We start from the raw sequence: 19,429 nt of genomic DNA on the forward strand, positions 1-19,429 counted from the left end.
TACAGGGAAAGAATGTCATGAGACTCATAAATAAACAGTAACACTTCATTTTAGACCACCGTTTCCACTGGTATTTACCTGGTGTTTATTAGGACAATTAGAAATGGTGTCATTGGCTAGTTTCTGGCACTTAATTACATGAATTCAACACAATTGGTAACCAACTAGCTGATACATGGATTGGAGTGCTTGTTGTGATGATTCCCAAAGAAACAAATATAGAATTCATAAGCTATTGTCTTTACATAAGAGAGTAATTACCATTTTACCACGTACATCCATTTTACCACGTACATTCAAAGTAAATACTCTCTGTACCTAAGGGGAATTGGGAAAATTATTTTGACATGTAAAAATGTGTTTTTTAATGTTAATTTTTAGGATTATTATGGGTCAGTTCCACTAGCGGTTCTGGGGGGGGCATTGCCTCTGTGACAACAATTTTGGAACCCCTTGTCGCCCCCCTAAATGTAGAGTATGAAAACATTTTTACATAACAAATTTTTGCTATCATTCTTTTTTTACATCCGTTATTAGGCAGTGGCAACGATGATGATTATGAACATGGTCTTTTGCCTGCTAATTCCTGCAATGCAGTGAAGAAAACAATATGACAACAATAACGTCTAATGTAACTGGCCCCACTAACAGTACAACTGGCCCCAGCTTGGCCCCCCAGTTGAAATGGTCTAGAACTGCCACTGGTCAGTTTCTAGAATGAATTCCACACCCGTCTGTACCGTAAAATAAAGTGCTAACCAGTAGTCTTGACCAGTAACAGTATGTTGACCCACATTTTCAGAAAAAAAAAAACTGGTATTCCCAGTGGACCTAGCTGGGTCGTGTTCATTAGGAACAAAACGGACTAAAACAGGACTTGTCCCATAAGAAGCGCTCAATTTCATTTTCCGTTGCGTGCTCTAATGAACACAACCCCGGTGAGGGGAAATGCCAACAGGGCTAGCCGACGGCATAACAAGGTTATGTTATGGAGAGTAACAGCATTAGTGTAAACTCCAGTGTTGCAGCGCTTGCCAATCTAAACACCAGTGCTTGTGTAAAAGGCGTTACGGAAAATAAGACTTTATTATAAAATCAGGCCTTTCTGTTGTGCTTTCAAATGGGGAAATCCCCTAGTAGCTCAGTGAGTAATAAACTGCAATTACATTATTGGTCTGTATGGATACCCACAATGCTTCATATCAAAAAGATATGCTTTATTGAAAGGAATGTATTTACAGTCCATTTAGCTTGAAATATACACTTAGTGGCCAGATTATTAGGTAAACCACTCCGTTCACGGAAATGGGTCGCTCCTACAGACAGTGAGTTACTTGTCAATGGCTTGCTATATAAAGCATGCAGATAGGCATCGGGCATTCAGTTATTGTCGATTGAAAGTTAGAATGGGCAAAACGAGTCACCTGAGTGACTTTGAGCGTGGTATGGTCGTCGATGCCAGGTACGCCTGTTCCAGTATCTCAGAAACGGACGGTCTCCTGGGCTTGTCTAGGGTTTACGGAGAATGGTGCGAATAACAAAAATCGTGCAAGCTAACAGGCACGCTCTGGAAACGTACAACTCGCCGGTCCTTGTCACGGATGGGCTGTTGCAGCAGACGACCACACCAGGTTCCACTCATATCAGCTAAAAACAAGAAGAAATGTCTCCAGTGGGCACGCCATCACCAACACTGGACTGAGGAGTGGCAAAACATTGTTCTGGGCCAACGAGTCAGGATTTGGCGTAAGCAGCATGAGTCCATGGTCCCACCTTGCCTAGTGTCAACGATACATGCTGGTGGCGGTGGTGTGGGTTATGTTTTCCTGGCACATGTTAAGTCCCTTGATATCAATTGAGAAACGTTTGAGCGCCACACCTTGTAGAATCCATGCCCTGAAGAATTCAGGCTGTTCTGGAGGCAAAGGGGGACAACAATTTACACTATGTGAATGGATTTGATGTAAAACTAAATTGGAATATCCCTTAAAATGTGTAGAAATCAATTGGGTAACACTTTACTGTAAAGGCTGTAGGTACAATGATTTATTTAAGCAATAAGGCTCGAGGGGGTGTGGTATATGGCCAATATACCACAGCTAAGGGCTTTTTTTACGCAAGACGCAACGCGGAGTGCCTGGATACAGCCCTTAGCCGTGGTATATTGGCCACATACCACAAACCCCCGAGGTGCCTTATTGCTATTACAAACTGGTTACCAACATACTTGGCGCAGTAAAAAGAAAGGTTTTGTCATACGGTCTGATATACCACAGCTCTCAGCCAATCAGCATTCAGGGATCAAACGACCCAGTTTATAAAACTTGTTATAGCATGCATGGCAAACTACAGTTGGGAGCTTTAACATACACACCATTAGCTAATGAGCTTTATTACATTACTTGGGTTTGCTCTTCCATATTTGAGAAGGGTCGAGAGAATTGTCTTGTTCTCAACCCTATGAGAGTATTAGGGGATAACTGGATAACAGATCAATGTCGTAAACCGCATTGACAAAAAAGTAACTGGACAGAGTCTACATTATTTTTGCAGGGTTTGGACTCCGTTTGCTGGGTTTTCTCTATTTTCAATAAATTACAGATCGTGCCATATTTGAGATCAGTCAAATGACGAATAGGTGTGAATGGAGGAGTTCTCCATTGGCAGTCTGGCTGGAGTACTTCCTGATTAGATGAGTTCCTTTTAGCTCCCCTGGGGCACAGGGTGGGCAGAGTTTCAACATTGACCATTCCATTGGTCATAAAGTGAAAACTCTACCCATCCAGGGTACTGGGTGAGCTAAAACGAAACAAGCACACATTGACACACTGTCCAGGCATCTGGACCTTTTCGGAAACTTGGTTTCTCAGTCATTTCACATGGGTCTGGTCCCTCAGCTACATCAACCCATTCAGGAAATAAACCATTGGTTCTGGTAGCTCAGTTGGTTAGAATATATATTGAACAAAAATAGACACGCAAGAGAATCAAGAACGCAGAAAGAAAGCAGACCACTTCGACGTCTCGACTCTTGTCAAATGGTGGATCATCCAACCAGAATCTTTGGCCTCAAAGCCAGTCCTTGCACCATTGAAATGATCAAGCAGCCTTGAAAATGAACACCATCTACATGAAAGCTTGAGCCCCATCCAGCAGAAGGGGGTAGAATTCCAGACTCCCACACCCCATGGGTGACCCCAGGGTTGATGACTTAGTCCTGGTCATGAATAGGTTACTACCAAGGGTCCGTACGGTGCTGCAGGTTGTAGTTCTGAAGCTCAATCTGGTCCTTTATCTGGTTGATCAGAATCTGGGACAAGAGGATCCCCACCAGCTAACGACAGAGAGAGACAGAGAGACAGAGAGACAGAGAGAGAAAACAGGAAAACAAGAGAGGCTGAGTGAGCAGAGAAGTAACTTAATGTGGTTCCTGACCTTCTCTACACTTCTAGATGATGTGCCCATAGAGTTACAATGTGAATCTAAATAGACCAGGGCTGGGGTCAAATTAAATTGAAGTCAGTCAATTCAAGAAGTAAACTGAAATTCCAATTTAACAATTGAAATAACAAAATCTACTTCCAATGACTTCTTAATAACCTGAAAAGGAGAAGCTATGTATTTCTAATGTTTGATTTGAAGGAATTGAGTGACATCAATTAAAATGGACCCCAACCCTGAAATAGACTATACAAGTGTGTGTGATGTCTACCTGTGGGATGGCCAGACCCAGGGCGATGCCCCCTAGCATGAACAAGTTGCTGTGGATCCAGTTGACCAGCTTGTCGATGCAGCCATTGGTGTGGATGAAGGCACCAGCCTGCAGGAATGGCAGCCCCTGCATCCCCTGACCACACATTGTGTTAATGACCGCCTGGGGGGGAGCGCGCGAGAGAGAGAGGCAGAGTTTAATTACAATGCACGTGCACAAGAATGCACAAGCATGTACATGCACATTGTGCTCTGTTGAAACTAAACCACACTTGACAATAAAGTGGAACATAAAAATAGCACACTTAACTGTAGCCTGTCATGATTTAACCACTGTAACAAGTTGCTGGCAAGATGATTGTAATACCCCAAGGCCCCGATCTTTAACCCCTGACCTCATCTTTAGACAGCAGGCAGCAGGAGAAGGGAACAGAGCAGCGCTCTCGGCTGCGGTTGTCTGTGGTGCAGTTGAAGTACATGTTCTGAGACCAGTCGGTGTAGGTGACACCTCCACAACAGCTGAACTGAGGAGACGAGGACAAACAAGTCATTGGTAATGGATTGTATAGCCTGTGTAGTCAACAGCTGTCAGTCTGTATCTGTGTGAAACTTGTCAGTGTGGTGTGTAGATGTTGTCTTTTAACTCAAGAGCTTGTGAGACACATTTCTGATTAAGACCTATACAATGAACTGAACTGTTGTTTTCAGTTGAGGACGATAGAGGAAGCTAAAAGGGTCATCTCAAAACCTTGGCCAAATTGGACAGAGACCCTTCAATACTGAATAAACAGTAGTGAAACTACCGTCGCTGTACAGTACCTCGAGTTCAACGTGTATTATTTGGGAACAAGTATTACAGTGAGAAAGTGTTGTTTTCCAGGTATACGTGGTCCACTCACCTCTTTCTGACCAAAATCGATGAGGTTCTGTAGGTCAATGTCATCCCTATAATGAACGATGCCATTGTTGATAATCTCACTCACTTTATTCCGTGCCTTTAGAAAATACAGAAAAAAAGATGACATTTGCTTTAAATAATTTGTTTAGTCAATCAACTAATACACTCAATTGTACCCTGAACAAGACAAGATTGTTCCCACAAGCAGGGGCCATTGAATTACACACAATTATTTATCCTGAGTAAATCCTGGTAATATAACATAATACCCCCATAGTTAAAAAGCAGACCTGCCTTTCTTTAAACTGTGTTCTATGCCTTTACACACATGCACACACACACGCAAGCAAGCACGCACAGTGGCACACGCAAAGTTTACACGTGGTACATTCCTCTGAAAACCAACAGCCTGTTGCTGGGTGAATTAAATCGACCGGTGAAGTGCAGTTGAAGGCAACTAGCAGCAGAGGGCTCTCTGGCCACAAGTCACAGACTGACAAACAGCCTAAAAAAATGACTTCCTCTTCTAAATATACATTAGCATTTTTGTCGTCATTATCATATTTATGACCCTTATCTTACGGTAATTACTTAAATGAACTGATATGAGCACTAACTGAACCGATAGAACATTAGAAAACCTACCATATTCAACACTCACAATGTATGAAAGTCTAATCCAAAAGCATGGCTTTCGTTGGCTGCTCTTGTAAATATTGTGAATTCACGGCAAATCTTTCTCCTTTAATGATTTCTAGTTTCCTCTTGTTGTATATGCTGTGTGTACGTTTCAATTACGCAGATTTTATTCTGCACAAGAACTGCCCTTTGGGGACAGTAACAATCTATTGAATTGACCTCAAAGAGAGATGCTGCACTTCTTTAACAAGAACTGGAAAAGAACAGAATATTAGGACCTGGTCAAGGTATTATGACCTAGCTAGAGGCAGGGGTGGAGGAGACGGGACGCGTGGGAGTTCCCAGAGTAAATTCTTAGGGGGAACCGACGTGTCCAGTTTATTATGGGTAATAAAATGCTGCATGATACAACCAATAGAAATAATTCCCCATAGTGATACCCCCATAATTCCCAGTGATACCCTCGTAATGATACCCCCATAATTCTGTCCTTTTCTAGTGGAGATACAGTACCTTATCTGAGAAGACGAAGCCCAGGACACCTGCAGCTAGCTGCAGCAGAAAGATGATAGTCAGGAAGATGCAGAACTGGAGGAAAGAAGGAAGGAAGGAAGGCAGAAAGGAAAGAAAGAAAGAAAGAAAAAGAGAGAGTGAGAAAGAAAGAAAGAAAGAAAGAGGAAGAGTTAATAATTTGTTCAGTCTGAGGGTATGTCACTCAAGCCTTATGGATAAGAATGTTTTAGCCTGGTAATCTTTCAGGGGTCAAAACCCCCCATCAGCAGATAACCTGAGGAGGACTAAAGTATCTCATACTAGGCTATTCAAATGATAGAGCACAACACAGCTGATAATTGGCAGTATTTTAGAATGCATCCTTCCTTCCAGCCTGCCTTCCTTGAGGTAGAGATCACTGATTCATACATTTGGCTATGTGAAACCACCATTTGTAGCTTATTGCTTTCACCCACCAATCCTTAACAGATCACTGATTTCTTCAAGGAAGGCAGGTAGGCATGAAGATTTTATTTGTCAAATATTTACAAGTCTGCATTGTGGGGCATAGGTTTGTAAGTAAGCATTTCACTGTGAAGTCTACACCTGTTGTATTCTGTGAATGGGACCAATAACATTTGATTTTGATTTGAGGATGCTCTTTTAAAAATAATTAGAAGACTGACTGTCTGTAGGAGGCAGATGTTCTCTCTGAGGGAGCCCACACAGCCACAGAAGGTGATGAAGAACATGAGCACCCCCACGATCAACAGTAGGATGGCAGGGTCCACTGCTAGACAGGCCATGGCTGCCTCTGGGAGAGGGAGAAAGAGGGAGAGAAGGGACAGAGCAAGTGAAAGAATCATGTACCAGAGAGAGTGGAAAGAGAGAGTGTACGTGGCGCCAAAGAGTGAGAGAGAGTGAGCTTGATTTGTTTAAAATGACTGAAGTTGGTTCTTATCTGAGAAGGAATTACAAACATAGTGGGGATATTCATCAAACCATAGAAGTTGTGAGCCGTTTGCATTTTTGACATTCTTCCTAACAGAGGGACCTTTGGAACCACATAAACAAAATTACATACTCTATAAACGTCCTGTACTGCCTTGGCGTTGCGACCAGGGTTGTGTTCATAAAGGCACAAAACAGGAGAAATGGAGTGAAACAGGATGGGATGAGACTACCTGGTCCAATAAGAAACTCACATTTTCGTTCTCCGTTTAAAAACGTTTAGCTACAGTATGGTGCATGACCTAGGCCTATTGAACTCAGTATGAAAGCACCACTAGATGCCATACAAACAGCTCTGGAAATTCACACTGAATGTATGCATCGATTGAGTCAATGGAGGATCACTTACCGGCATGTTTCATCATCCTCGCGTAAATGCCAATAGACATCAACACCAATGAGATCATCTGATAAAATGAAAAGAAAAAAAGTCAATGTTATTTTTGTTGTTGTAAATAGGCATATGGAGTAGAACGATATGAGAGTAGACTGAATATGAACCTGGACATAGTGTCTTTGTGAAAGTATGACACAGGAGAAAGACACTCAGTCTCAAAGGAGGAGAACAGGAGGGATTTAAACTGTCCAATGCAGATGTTTTTATCTCAATATCAAATAATTAAAATTACCTTACAGTGATTGTTTGTTTCTGACCATTTTAATTGAAAACAAAAATACCTTCTTGGCAAAGAGCAATTTCCCAATCACAAATGTTTCTAGGATTGTCTGGGAGTGGTCTGAGTGGGGAGGGGAAAACTGAAAACTAGCTGTTATTGGCAGAAAGGTTTGGAATTCTTTTTTTATTGGTCTATTACCAAAATTACTACCTGATGATGTCACCAGGCAGGCCAAAAGTACATTTTCAAACAGCTCTTACAGTAAAAGGGCATTATCATATTCACAATATTATTCCAACCTCAGTGTGGAAATGTATATAAAACACAGTAAGGAGGTATGTGAGAAACAGCTCACTCTGAAAATGGAACTCTTCTCCTTTAAGAGCAGACCATAGTTATAACTATGGAGCAGATCCACACAGCCAGGCAGGAGCTAGGGGATGTCACTACGCTGAGTGACACTTAACATTCGACTACAGAAACTTTAAGCTGCTTTTCAGAATCAGAATCTTCCCCCTGGAGACCGCTGAATTGTATAAAACATTTCATTTTTGTTTCCGTCTGATTCAGAGGAGAGAGAAAATACCCATCCACACAGCAGACAGTGGAGAGAGAGGTTACTGTAGCAGGTGAGGAGAAGTCATCTTCCTGCTATTAATCCTTTCTGGTTAAAGTCGGATTTTACCTTTAAACTACAGTCGTGGCTAAAAGTTTTGATAATGACACAAAAATACATTTTCAAAGTTTGCCGCTTCAGTGTATTTAGATATTGTCAGATGTTACTATGGAATACTGAAGTATAATTACAAGCATTTCATAAGTGTCAAAGGCTTTTATTGACAATTACATGAAGTTGATGCAAAGAGTCAATATTTGAGTGTTGACCCTTCTTTTTCAAGACCTATGCAATCCACCCTGGCATGCTGTCAATTAACTTCTGGGCCACATCCTGACTGATGGCAGCCCATTCTTGCATAATCAATGCTTGGAGTTTGTCAGAATTTGTGGGGTTTTGTTTGTCCACCCGCCTCTTGAGGATTGACCACAAGTTCTCAATGGGATTAAGGTCTGGGGAGTTTCCTGGCCATGGACCCAAAATATCGATGTTTTGTTCCCCGAGCCACTTAGTTATCACTTTTGCCTTATGGCAAGGTGCTCCATCATGCTGGAAAAGGCATTGTTCATCACCAAACTGTTCCTGAATGGTTGGGAGAAGTTTCTCTCTGAGGATGTGTTGGTACCATTCTTTATTCATGGCTGTGTTCTTAGGCAAAATTGTGAGTGAGCCCACTCCCTTGGCTGAGAAGCAACCCCACACATGAATGGTCTCAGGATGCTTTACTGTTGGCATGACACAGGACTGATGGTAGCGCTCACCTTGTCTTCTCCGGACAAGCTTTTTTTCTCCAGATGCCCCAAACAATCGTAAAGGGGATTCGTCAGAGAAAATGACTTTACCCCAGTCCTCAGCAGTCCAATCCCTGTACCTTTTGCAGAATATCAGTCTGTCCCTGATGTTTTTCCTGGAGAGAAGTGGCTTCTTTGCTGCCCTTCTTAACACCAGGCCATCCTCCAAAAGTCTTCGCCTCACTGTGCATGTAGATGCACTCACACCTGCCTGCTGCCATTCCTGAGCAAGCTCTGTTCTGGTGGTGCCCCGATCCCGCAGCTGAATCAACTTTAGGAGACTGTCCTGGCGCTTGCTGGACTTTCTTGGGCGCCCTGAAGCCTTCTTCACAACAATTGAACCGCTCTTCTTGAAGTTCTTGACGATCTGATAAATGGTTGATTTAGGTGCAATCTTACTGGCAGCAATATCCTTACCTGTAAAGCCCTTTTTGTGCAAAGCAATGATGATGGCACGTGTTTCCTTGCAGGTAACCATGTTTGACAGAGGAAGAATAATGATTCCAAGCACCACCCTCCTTTTGAAGCTTCCAGTCTGTTATTCTAACTCAATCAGCATGACAGAGTGATCTCCAGCCTTGTCCTCGTCAACACTCACACCTGTGTTAACGAGAGAATCACTGACATGATGTCAACTGGTCCTTTTGTGGCAGGGCTAAAATGCAGTGGAAATGTTTTGGGGGATTCAGTTCATTTGCATGGCAAAGAGGGATTTTGCAATTAATTGCAATTCATCTGATCACTCCATAACATTCTGGAGTATATGCTAATTGCCATCATACAAACTGAGGCAGCAGACTGAAAATTAATATTTGTGTCATTCTCAAAACTTTTGGCCACGACTGTACATTAAAAATGGTTTAAATAAGCCCTGATAAATAGCTCTACAGTGAAATTCAGTAAAAAAGTATGATGGCTTTAGAATGAAGAACTGACTTATTCAAATTAAGATTAGCTCTTATCTTCCTTGACTCATCCAGGAAGTGAGTTCATGGCTATATTTTATTGTGTTCCAGAAATGGTGTCCCCCAGTAGTCTGCTGTCTGAAGAGCAGTTCCTGTGTTCCATCTGTCTGGATGTGATCACTGACCCTGTCACCACTTCATGTGGACACACCTTCTGCATGGCCTATATCAGTGGATACTGGAATACCACTGACCTGTGCCAGTGTCCAATGTGTAAGCAGAAGTTTTACACCAGAGCAGAGCTTTGCGTCAATACTTTTATCGCTGAGATGGCTGTTCAGTTTAGAAAGTCTGTTCAAGGGAAAGTTCCCAGCAGCCTGCCGAGCCTGGAGAAGTGTCCTGTGACGTCTGCACTGGGAAAAAGCTCAAGGCACTGAAGTCGTGCTTGGAGTGTCTGATCTCCTACTGTGAGACTCACCTGCAGCCTCATCAGATTCATCAGCACTGAAGAGACACAAACTGATCAACCCTGTGGAGAACCTGGAAGACATGATGTGTAAGAAGCACAACACACTCATGGAGCTGTTCTGTAGGACTGACCAGATGTGTGTGTGTGTCAGTTCTGCACAGAGACTGACCACACCGTCCCTCTCGAGGAAGAGTTTGGGGAGAGGAAGGCTCAGCTGGGGAAAACGGAGTCACAAGTGCAGCAAATGATCCGGGAGCGACTGCAGAAGATCAATGATATCAAAACGCTCAGTGGAGGTCAGCAAGAAAGACGCAAATCGAGAAATAGCAGATGTGCAGTTCTTCACTGCTCTGGTGGAGTCCATTGAAAGAAGCCAGGCTGAGTTCATTGGGGTGATTGAGAAGAAGCAGAAAGCAGCAGAGAGGCAGGCTGAAGGGCTCATTAAAGAGCTGGAGCAGGAAATCACTGAGTTAAACTGGACTAAGATCAGTGTTTACTGTGATCTGTGTGTGGGGAACTTAAGGAGAGCTGTGTCTCAGCTGGAGGATACCGTAACCAAGGAGATGGAGAAGTTGTGTGATGCTGAGATGAAGAGGGTCCAGCAATGGGCAGTGGATGTGACTCTGGACCCTGATACAAGACATCGATATCTTGTTCTGTCTGAGGACGGGAAAAAAGTGAGCGATGGATACAGGCAACATACTCTCTAATATGACCTAGAAAGGCATTGGAATATTCCCAGTGTCATGGGAATGGAGGGCTTCTCCTCAGGAAGATTCTACTACGAGGTGCAGGTTGAGGGAAAAACGACTAGGTTTTGGGAGTAATTAAAGAGTCCACAAACAGAGCCCTCCTGTTACGGTACCCTGAAAATGGATTCTGGAATGCACGACTCCTAGGTGATTGGGTTTGTCCTATTGGTTGCACCCCAATCTGCCTTAAGAAGAAGCTCAGGAGAGTGGGGATGTTTGTGGATTTTGAGGGGGGGGTCAGGTCTCCTTTTATGATGTGGAGAACAAGTTTCATATCTTCTCTTTCATTGGCAATGCCTTCACTGAGAAACTATATCCATACTTCAACCCTGGTTGTTATGGTGGTGACAACTCAGCCCCATTGGTCATCTCTCCTGTCAATCACCCAGATTGACAATGAAATGGGAAAACATTGATTATCATTTATTACCCTGCATAGGTGCTGTAGACCTACGAGTCCTGAACTTTTCATGATTCTTAACTCAACCATTGTGGTGACTTGAACTCAGTCTTGATCACTAGTAACTTAAGCCTTCTTCACATTGCAGGCCTTAAATGCTCAAATCAGTTTTATTTTCCAAATCCATTTAGCAATACTGACTGTCCAAACAGCAAGTTACAAGTGACCAAATCAGGTGTGTGTGTGTTATTAAGACTGCAGTCATTTGCTGACAAGGCTATGCTAGTTGTTATAGTAACGATGGGTGTGTGCACAGTAGCATAGGCTGATTGGTGGTGTGGTGCTCGTGCTTCCTAGCACTCAGAAGTTATGTAGCAGGCTAAGGTGACGACTCCTGCCATGGACGTTTCCCAGTTGCTTTGAATGTTCAAAATCATAGTGCAAGAACACTTTTAAAGCCATGTGACATATCAGACTTCAAACTACCTATGAAGGATGGTTCGAAATGTGGCTTGAAATATCCTATTCCATGTGCTTTTTGGCTGTTCAGACTGAAGGAAAAATAACAGATTACAATGGGACATGCAACAACAAAGGATTTGAGTCACTTCAAACTGCCAATGTGAACCAGGCTTTAGTTGGTTTCTCTCCTTTGCATAATTCAACATGCTATCAACAACTCTTGTATTACCTAACAAGCCTTACTAATATACACTGAACAAAAATATAAAACCCAACATGCAAAGTGTTGGTCCCATGTTTTATGAGCTGAAATAAAAGATCCCAGAAATGTTCCATATGCACAAAAAGCTTTTCTTTCAAATTCTATGCACAAATGTGTTTACATCCCTGTTAGTGAGCATTTCTCCTTTGCCAAGATAATCCATCCACCTGCCAGGTGTTGCATATCAATAAGATGATCATAGAGCATGATCATTACACAGGTGCACCTTGTGTTGGGGACAATAACGTGCAGTTTTGTCACACAACACAATGCCACAGATGTCTCAAGTTTTGAGGAAGCGTGCAATTGGTATGCTGACTACAGGAAAGTCCACCAGAGCTGTTGCCAGAAAATTCAATGTTAATTTCTCTACCATAAGCTGCCTCCGTTGTTTCAGAGAATTTGGCAGTACATCCAACCTGCCTCACAACCGTAGACCACGTGTATGGCGTAGTGTGGGCGAGCGGTTTGCTAATGTCAATGTTATGAACAAAGTGCCCCATGGTGGCGGTGGGGTTATGGTATGGGCAGGCATAAGCTACAGACAATGAGAACAATTTCATTGTATCAATGGCCATTTGAATGCACAGAGTTACCGTGACGAGATCCTAAGGCCCAGTTTATATTTTTGTTCAGTATCCTAAGCTAGCTATTTTTCTTTATGCTGTGAACTGTAGCTTGAAAGATTGTCAGAGCACAAGTTTTAGCATAAGCAAGGGACTTGTGACTCAACTCCAACGATAGGCCTTGGGACTCTAGTGGGACTTGAGGTTTAGTCACTTGACTACAACACTAGCAATGTGTTACGTAACTTAAAACTTAAACATAAAACAAATTCAGTGCATGTCAGAACAGAACAGAACCATTGCAAAGTGGGTGTGCTGTAGTATTTACACTAGTTTTAGTCAGAGTGAGTAAAAGTGGCATACAACGTAAAACTAAATAGATTCTGAAACATACAGTTTAGCACACTGAGAATCATATAACGGAACCGACAAACAACATTCAACTAGTGACTTTATCCATAATAGGCTGATGGGTCAATATTCAGAACTAGTGAGTTGGGATATGTTCTGTTCTATAGAGTTTGTTCTCGTTTGACTAAATAAACAACTTGGCAGCGATCAGAGAGCTTTTCTTACAATGGCCCTTTCACTTTTTACTCACACCTGCAGCTTCACCAACACAACAGGGAGCACACAGCAACCCCTCTCCCACTCCAGTATCCAGTTACCACACCTTGCACTTTGGAGGGAAAAGCCTAGTCTGTCCTCCGAGAAAGGACTAGTCTTCCTCTGCACAAAGGAAGTTAAATGGATAGTTTACAAAAAACACTGTTGTTATGTATGCAAAGATAGAGAATAAACTCTTGAGCCATCTATCCAGTCATTAGTTTGAGTTGAGCGATTCATTGGTTGTGGTGTAAATTCTGCCCTCTAAGTTATTTAGGGAAAATGGAAACAGAAAATGAGCGGCCTTCCTACAGCTCTGTACCTCAAATGGAATTGCCATGTGGTCACTAGAGACAGATATCTTCCTTGGTGGTTTGTTCAGATAACCTCTCACACCATAGTTCACATTTGTAGCAATACTGATGTCTCCCTCGCTTTTAACAGTGTTAGATGTGTCCTTCCAGACACATTCTCCACCTAGCCAGAGGGGGTGAAAAACTACGTCAAAAATGCATTCCTCACAGCCAGAGATGCAAGTTTTTACAAGATCTTATCCTGCTTGCACAAGGCCGAAGAGTAGCTCTTTGACTTGTGCTTGTGGTACGTTGTGAGGGACTGGACTGTAACAATCAGGAATTTGTTTTTAGGACGTCCAAACTTGTAAATCAATGTAGAAGTGGCTAGTGGTGGAGATGTGGGGGGGTGAATTAAATTATTTTACATTAGTGTGTTCCTGAGTTACTCTTTTTCCATGTCCACTTCTGCAGGTGACCCATGTGGTAAATTTAGCAGATGTAATGATACCATTATTGTACATAATGAAGAATCAAACCTGAAAGGAAAGTATTTTGAGGGCACATCACGGTGTGGACACACTGACACTGTAGCCTACATGTTGTTTTGCACATAGCTAACCTCAAGCCTGTCATTTCCTGTCTATGAATCTGCCTTTATCTGCTATGCATAGGAAGGACTAACTCTGGTCTTGTTGCACAACCAGAAAGAGTTGCCTCTGATAGTTAATTAACTCCTCTCTGTTAGTAGAGGAACGCCTACTAACACCCTGGACCAGAGCTAAGGTGTTAGTATAGGAATGCCTACTAAACAACCTGGACCAGAGCTAAGGTGTTAGTAGAGAAACGCCTACCAAACAACCTGGACCAGAGCTAAGGTGTTAGTATAGGAATGCCTACTAAACACCCTGGACCAGAGCTAAGGTGTTAGTAGAGAAACGCTTACTAAACACCCTGGACCAGAGCTAAGGTGTCAGTATAGGAATGCCTACTAAACACCCTGGACCAGAGCTAAGGTGTTAGTAGAGAAACGCTTACTAAACACCCTGGACCAGAGCTAAGGTGTTAGTAGAGAAACGCTTACTAAACACCCTGGACCAGAGCTAAGGTGTTAGTAGAGAAACGCTTACTAAACACCCTGGACAAGAGCTAAGGTGTTAGTAGAGGAACGCCTACTAAACACCCTGGACCAGAGCTAAGGTGTTAGTAGAGGAATGTGTACTAACACCCTGGACAAGAGCTAAGGTGTTAGTAGAGGAATGCCTACTAAACACCCTGGACCAGAGCTAAGGTGTTAGTAGAGAAACGCCTACTAAACACCCTGGACCAGAGCTAAGGTGTTAGTAGAGGAATGTGTACTAAACACCCTGGACCAGAGCTAAGGTGTTAGTAGAGGAATGTGTACTAAACACCCTGGACAAGAGCTAAGGTGTTAGTAGAGGAACACCTACTAAACACCCTGGACCAGAGCTAAGGTGTTAGTAGAGGAACGCCTACTAAACAGCCTGGACCAGAGCTAAGGTGTTAGTAGAGGAACACCTACTAAACACCCTGGACCAGAGCTAAGGTGTTAGTAGAGGAACGCCTACTAAACAACCTGGACCAGAGCTAAGGTGTTAGTAGAGGAATGTGTACTAAACACCCTGGACCAGAGCTAAGGTGTTAGTAGAGAAATACGTACTAAGGATGGGATGGGGTCCTCCTCACATATTTTGATACAAACTGTAACAAGGAAAGCTCATTCAAAAGGAAAAAATGGGGCCAAGATTAGTTTTGGACAGTTAAACATGCCAAATGCAACTGTAACAAGCATTTGATGAGGTCTAGCAACAAAAAAACAAAAAAAGAGCAAACAGCCCTCTCACAGATAACTGTTTCAACAGCTTTCTAGGATGTGATTGAAGTATGTAAGAGGCATATTTGATATGCTCATTTGACTGTTAAACAGATTTGGAGAGGAGAGTGCATGGGCCCCCTTTTCACAGAACCCCCTGTTGCACCATATGAATAAATGAAACTTTGCGTTGCTTGGCAACAGCTTGGTTAAAAAATTAGTTGTGACAGTGGACTGGCATATAAAGAGCAGTGTATAATGGAGTTTTGTTTACTGCTCCTATTGGTTTTCACATTATTATTGAAATGAGAGTCTGGATCCCCTCTATATAAAGACTATTCATTTAGGTCTAAACGTATTCTAGCAGCCAACGTCTATCAAGACTAGATCCATTATTAATGGAGTGAAATTGGTTATTCAAACACAAATGACAGTTCCAAAACAAGGTGACACTTTGACCAATGAGAGAGCTGCTGGGTATGTGCAGGCATTCCTTAGCTTGCCTGTAGCTCCATTCCTCACCACTATCACAGCTGTGATGTTGTAGCTGCTGTTTAAACATGTTCATCAGCAAATAAGCACTGCTTCAGTATGACACTAGTAGGAGTCATTGGTGTCAAACATGAAGCAGAATACAACCTCTACTTCTCGATCATGTACTCCTTTGAATAGGCAATATAGGGTATTTTCCACGGTTAAGGATTGATTATGATTGCTTTGTAGCATAGAAGCAAAGGCATAAAAACATTGCTAAATGTTTCATCCTATTTAATATGTTGTCGAAGGCCAATGGTTAGAAAAAACAGCCCAGTGAATGGTCATGAGGGGGGGATTTTGATATCATACATGCTTGTATCACTTAACCATTTTGTGGGGCTTAGAAAGAACGTCTTGTTAGTGAGGCGTTTTTTTTTCATGCATTCACACAATAATAAACTAACAGCCTAAATCAATGACTAACCAGTCCTCACAGCAACGTAACCTAAATTACTGGAACTTGCTCACATCCAATGAAAGCTATAGCCTAACAGCAAATGGATATTTACAATTTGTACAATGAAAATGTGTGCGTAAATTTAAATTAGGCAGAGTGAGGTGCACAGATTACGCAAAATCAGCAGAAATCTAAACATTAAATACTTACCCAAAATATTAAGTTAAAAAGGGAAAGTAGATATTTGACAACTGGGCTGACAAAGCTGAACTCTTTATCGTAAGTCGCCAGCGCGGCTCTTTTCCCCATGGTTAAAAATCAGAATTCCCAATCCGTGCGTAAATGTAGGCTATCACCTTCCGTGGTTCTTCCGCAATAGTCCAGGTATATCAACGCATTCATACGTGCGTTTATAGCTAGTTTTTATTTACGGTTTTTATTTACGGAGTAAAGTACAGTAGCCTAAGTTGTAGGGCGAGTCACTACTCACACTCAGTGGTGCTGGATTCCTATTACATTTCCTTATTCAGACAAGTCTAGAGAAAATAGGCTACATACACAACAGACACACGAGCAAAAGCCTACAGCCGCAGCGCAACCTTGGGTTTGTAAAGAGGGCGTCTTTCTCAGTATTGTGCGAAGTGCGTCACCTGTTTCAAAGTTGCTAGTGCTACTGTGATTAATGATTGGCGGATGTAGCCGAATGCGTAACTTGGAATTTGTTTGGTGTCTGCAATGTAATCAATTACAAAACAATACAAAATAAAAACTATTAATTTGCTTTAATGAATTAAAACATGATTAACAAACCAATTTTCTGCTTGAGGTTTGAGGCTATAGGTGCATTTGACTACAGAAGTTAGACTGGTACACAAATTACACAATAAATACACACTTGCTCAATTGTACATGATTTAGCCTAACACAGTGTCAAATATCTTTAATGTAAAGAGTTTGGCATTAAAGGCCCAATTAGCCGTTTTTATATCAATATCAAATAATTTATGGGTAACAATTAGCTAAGTACATTAATGTAATAGATTTCCATAAAAAATGGGCAAAAAACTATTTCTCAAGCAAGAATTTTGCTAGGACTTTGTGAGTGGTCTGAGTTGGGAGGGGAAAACTGAAAACTAGCTGTTATTGGCAGAATTAGGAATTAGAATACTCGACTGGATTTGACATTTCTTATGATGGTCTAAAGGTCAGTTATTTCGATCAGATATTGTGTAAAATAATACATTTTAAGAATTTAAAATATAGCACTCACAGCTTTCCAAGAAAACAAAAATGTAGACATTTAGGATCATGTATTTTAGAGGATATTTATACAGAAAATGTGTATAAAACCTGTAAAAAAACTGTATTTATAATTATCTGACAATATTTTAATACACAATTTCGGGTATATCACATGCCTTACATGTATTTTTCTGTATAAGTAAAATCTGGATTATGCCTCAACGGCCATTGCGTAAATTTGTTTGGATTTGTCCCTGACCAATTTGGCTGCCATTTTCACTCCATTAGTAATTTGATAGGATCTCTATGTTTGGAACTCTCTTTGTTATTGGTCTATTAACCAAATCACCGCTTGGTGACGTCACCTGGCAAGCCGAAACTCCCGCCCATGCACACCTGCTGATTAGAAGGTCCTATGTAGATTGGATTTTCAAGCAGCAACTATCAGGATTTTTTTTAAACGCTTTTACAGTGCTAGTTAATCAGCTGTTGTACAATTTCTACAAAACATAGGAAAACTGAACTTTGACTGCAATGGGCCTTTAAATAATCTGACAAAGTGTGAGTGACTCAACATGACAGTATTGCTTAGGTCATGGCTTTGTCCAGACATGCAGAATTGAGACAGGCAGTTCCTTTGAGATTGATGTTCTCATATGATTACAAAGTAAAACAGATGCACAAAGAGAGAACAGTGAATAGTATTCATGCCTTGAATTGTGAGGAAATTCAGATTACCATGTGCCTTCATCTGAAATCACCATTCTTAAAAAAAAACGTGATACAAAATAAAATAAAAAGGACCAAATAATTTACCCTTATGGCCTGTAATGAATGGTGTGATGTGTAAAGGGAGAATGCTGTTATGCCAGGGTATTACACTACACAGACCCTGTCCAGGAGGCTTTGGAGGCCTGGGACTCTCTTAGTCACTGGCAGCCTTCCAGGTAGCCCTCCTCTGGGGTCGCCCTTTAGTGCCAGCTGGCTGCCTGCTAGCACCAGACAAGTTGGGTCTGGTCGTCTTATTTCTGCAAAGAGGCTATGGATTAAAGGGTCCTCTGTTCAGTACGCCATGCTCCTAGCCTATAGAGTACAGTGGAGAAAATACATGAATGTAGCCAACCTAAGTTGTTATTTTTTGCCTGATAAGTAGTAGTAGTAGTAATTAAATTAGTGGTGGATATAGTAGTGGTGGTGAAATTGGTACACCCAATTGGCCATTTAAGATTGACATTGAAGGGATGAAGTTGTCAAGTTTACTCACAGCCAACATTTAGATCCATGACCATTTCCTAACCATATGTTTGAATGCAGGACCCACCTGCCCCTTTATAAAGTACAGTACTTAGGCAGTATAGGTGACCTAAGCCTTTGACCAAGTATCTATAATTGAATGCTAGCAATATAATGTCAAAAAGCAGAACTGAGACGTCTAGTGATTAGTGACGTACCCGGTTCAAAAACAAGCAGAACCGAGACACGAGCTTGTAAAAAGCATACAATGGCGCCATCTGTCGGAATATTATTTAAGCACGTTAATAATATTTCATGAATACATTTATTTTACACAAGAAGGCCACTCGAGAGCGCCTTTGTATCAGTATGAATTCCTATTTGCCGTGGCTAACGTTAGCACGGTTAGGGGTTAAGGTGGTGGTTAATATGCTAGCTAAGTAGTTAAAGGGTTAGGTTTTGGAGTTGGGTTAAGGTTAGGGTTAGCTAACATGCAAAGTAGTTGCAAAGTAGCGAAAATGCAAAAGTTATCCATGAAGAGGTTCGAACACACAACCTTTGGTTTGCTAGACTTTCGCGTTAAGTAACCTACTGTCTTTATCAGTGATTGAAATGCACTGTATACAAAATCGTGTACTGCACACGAAAACATATACTTGTTCGTGTGTCTGTCACACATTTCCAATAGGCAATTCG

General features: G+C 41.8%; 1 protein-coding gene across 1 annotated transcript; it reads right to left on the reverse strand.

Moving 5' to 3' along the window:
* Positions 1-48: 48 nt before the first annotated feature.
* LOC123728259 (tetraspanin-33) lies at positions 49-16,877 on the reverse strand. Its single transcript, XM_045700084.1, has 8 exons — positions 16,469-16,877; positions 7,101-7,158; positions 6,427-6,554; positions 5,762-5,836; positions 4,611-4,706; positions 4,107-4,235; positions 3,713-3,874; positions 49-3,334 (listed from the first exon to the last, which is right to left on the reverse strand). Exons 1-8 carry the CDS (start codon positions 16,565-16,567, stop codon positions 3,236-3,238), a joined length of 846 nt encoding a protein of 281 aa, XP_045556040.1. The 5' UTR covers positions 16,568-16,877; the 3' UTR covers positions 49-3,235.
* Between the last annotated feature and the right edge of the window lie 2,552 nt (positions 16,878-19,429).

The sequence above is a fragment of the Salmo salar genome, chromosome ssa17 (assembly GCF_905237065.1).
Source record: "Salmo salar chromosome ssa17, Ssal_v3.1, whole genome shotgun sequence".
Classification (NCBI taxonomy): Eukaryota; Metazoa; Chordata; class Actinopteri; order Salmoniformes; family Salmonidae; genus Salmo; species Salmo salar.

Excerpts from the sequence above, each read along its gene's own strand:
- LOC123728259 (XM_045700084.1), bottom strand. The coding sequence starts at position 16,567 with ATGGGGAAAAGAGCCGCGCTGGCGACTTACGATAAAGAGTTCAGCTTT. Across the intron at positions 5,837-6,426 it reads ACATCTGCCTCCTACAGACA|TTCTGCATCTTCCTGACTAT; the intron begins GTCAGTCTTCTA and ends TCTTTCCTCCAG. Across the intron at positions 4,707-5,761 it reads GCTTCGTCTTCTCAGATAAG|GCACGGAATAAAGTGAGTGA; the intron begins GTACTGTATCTC and ends TATTTTCTAAAG.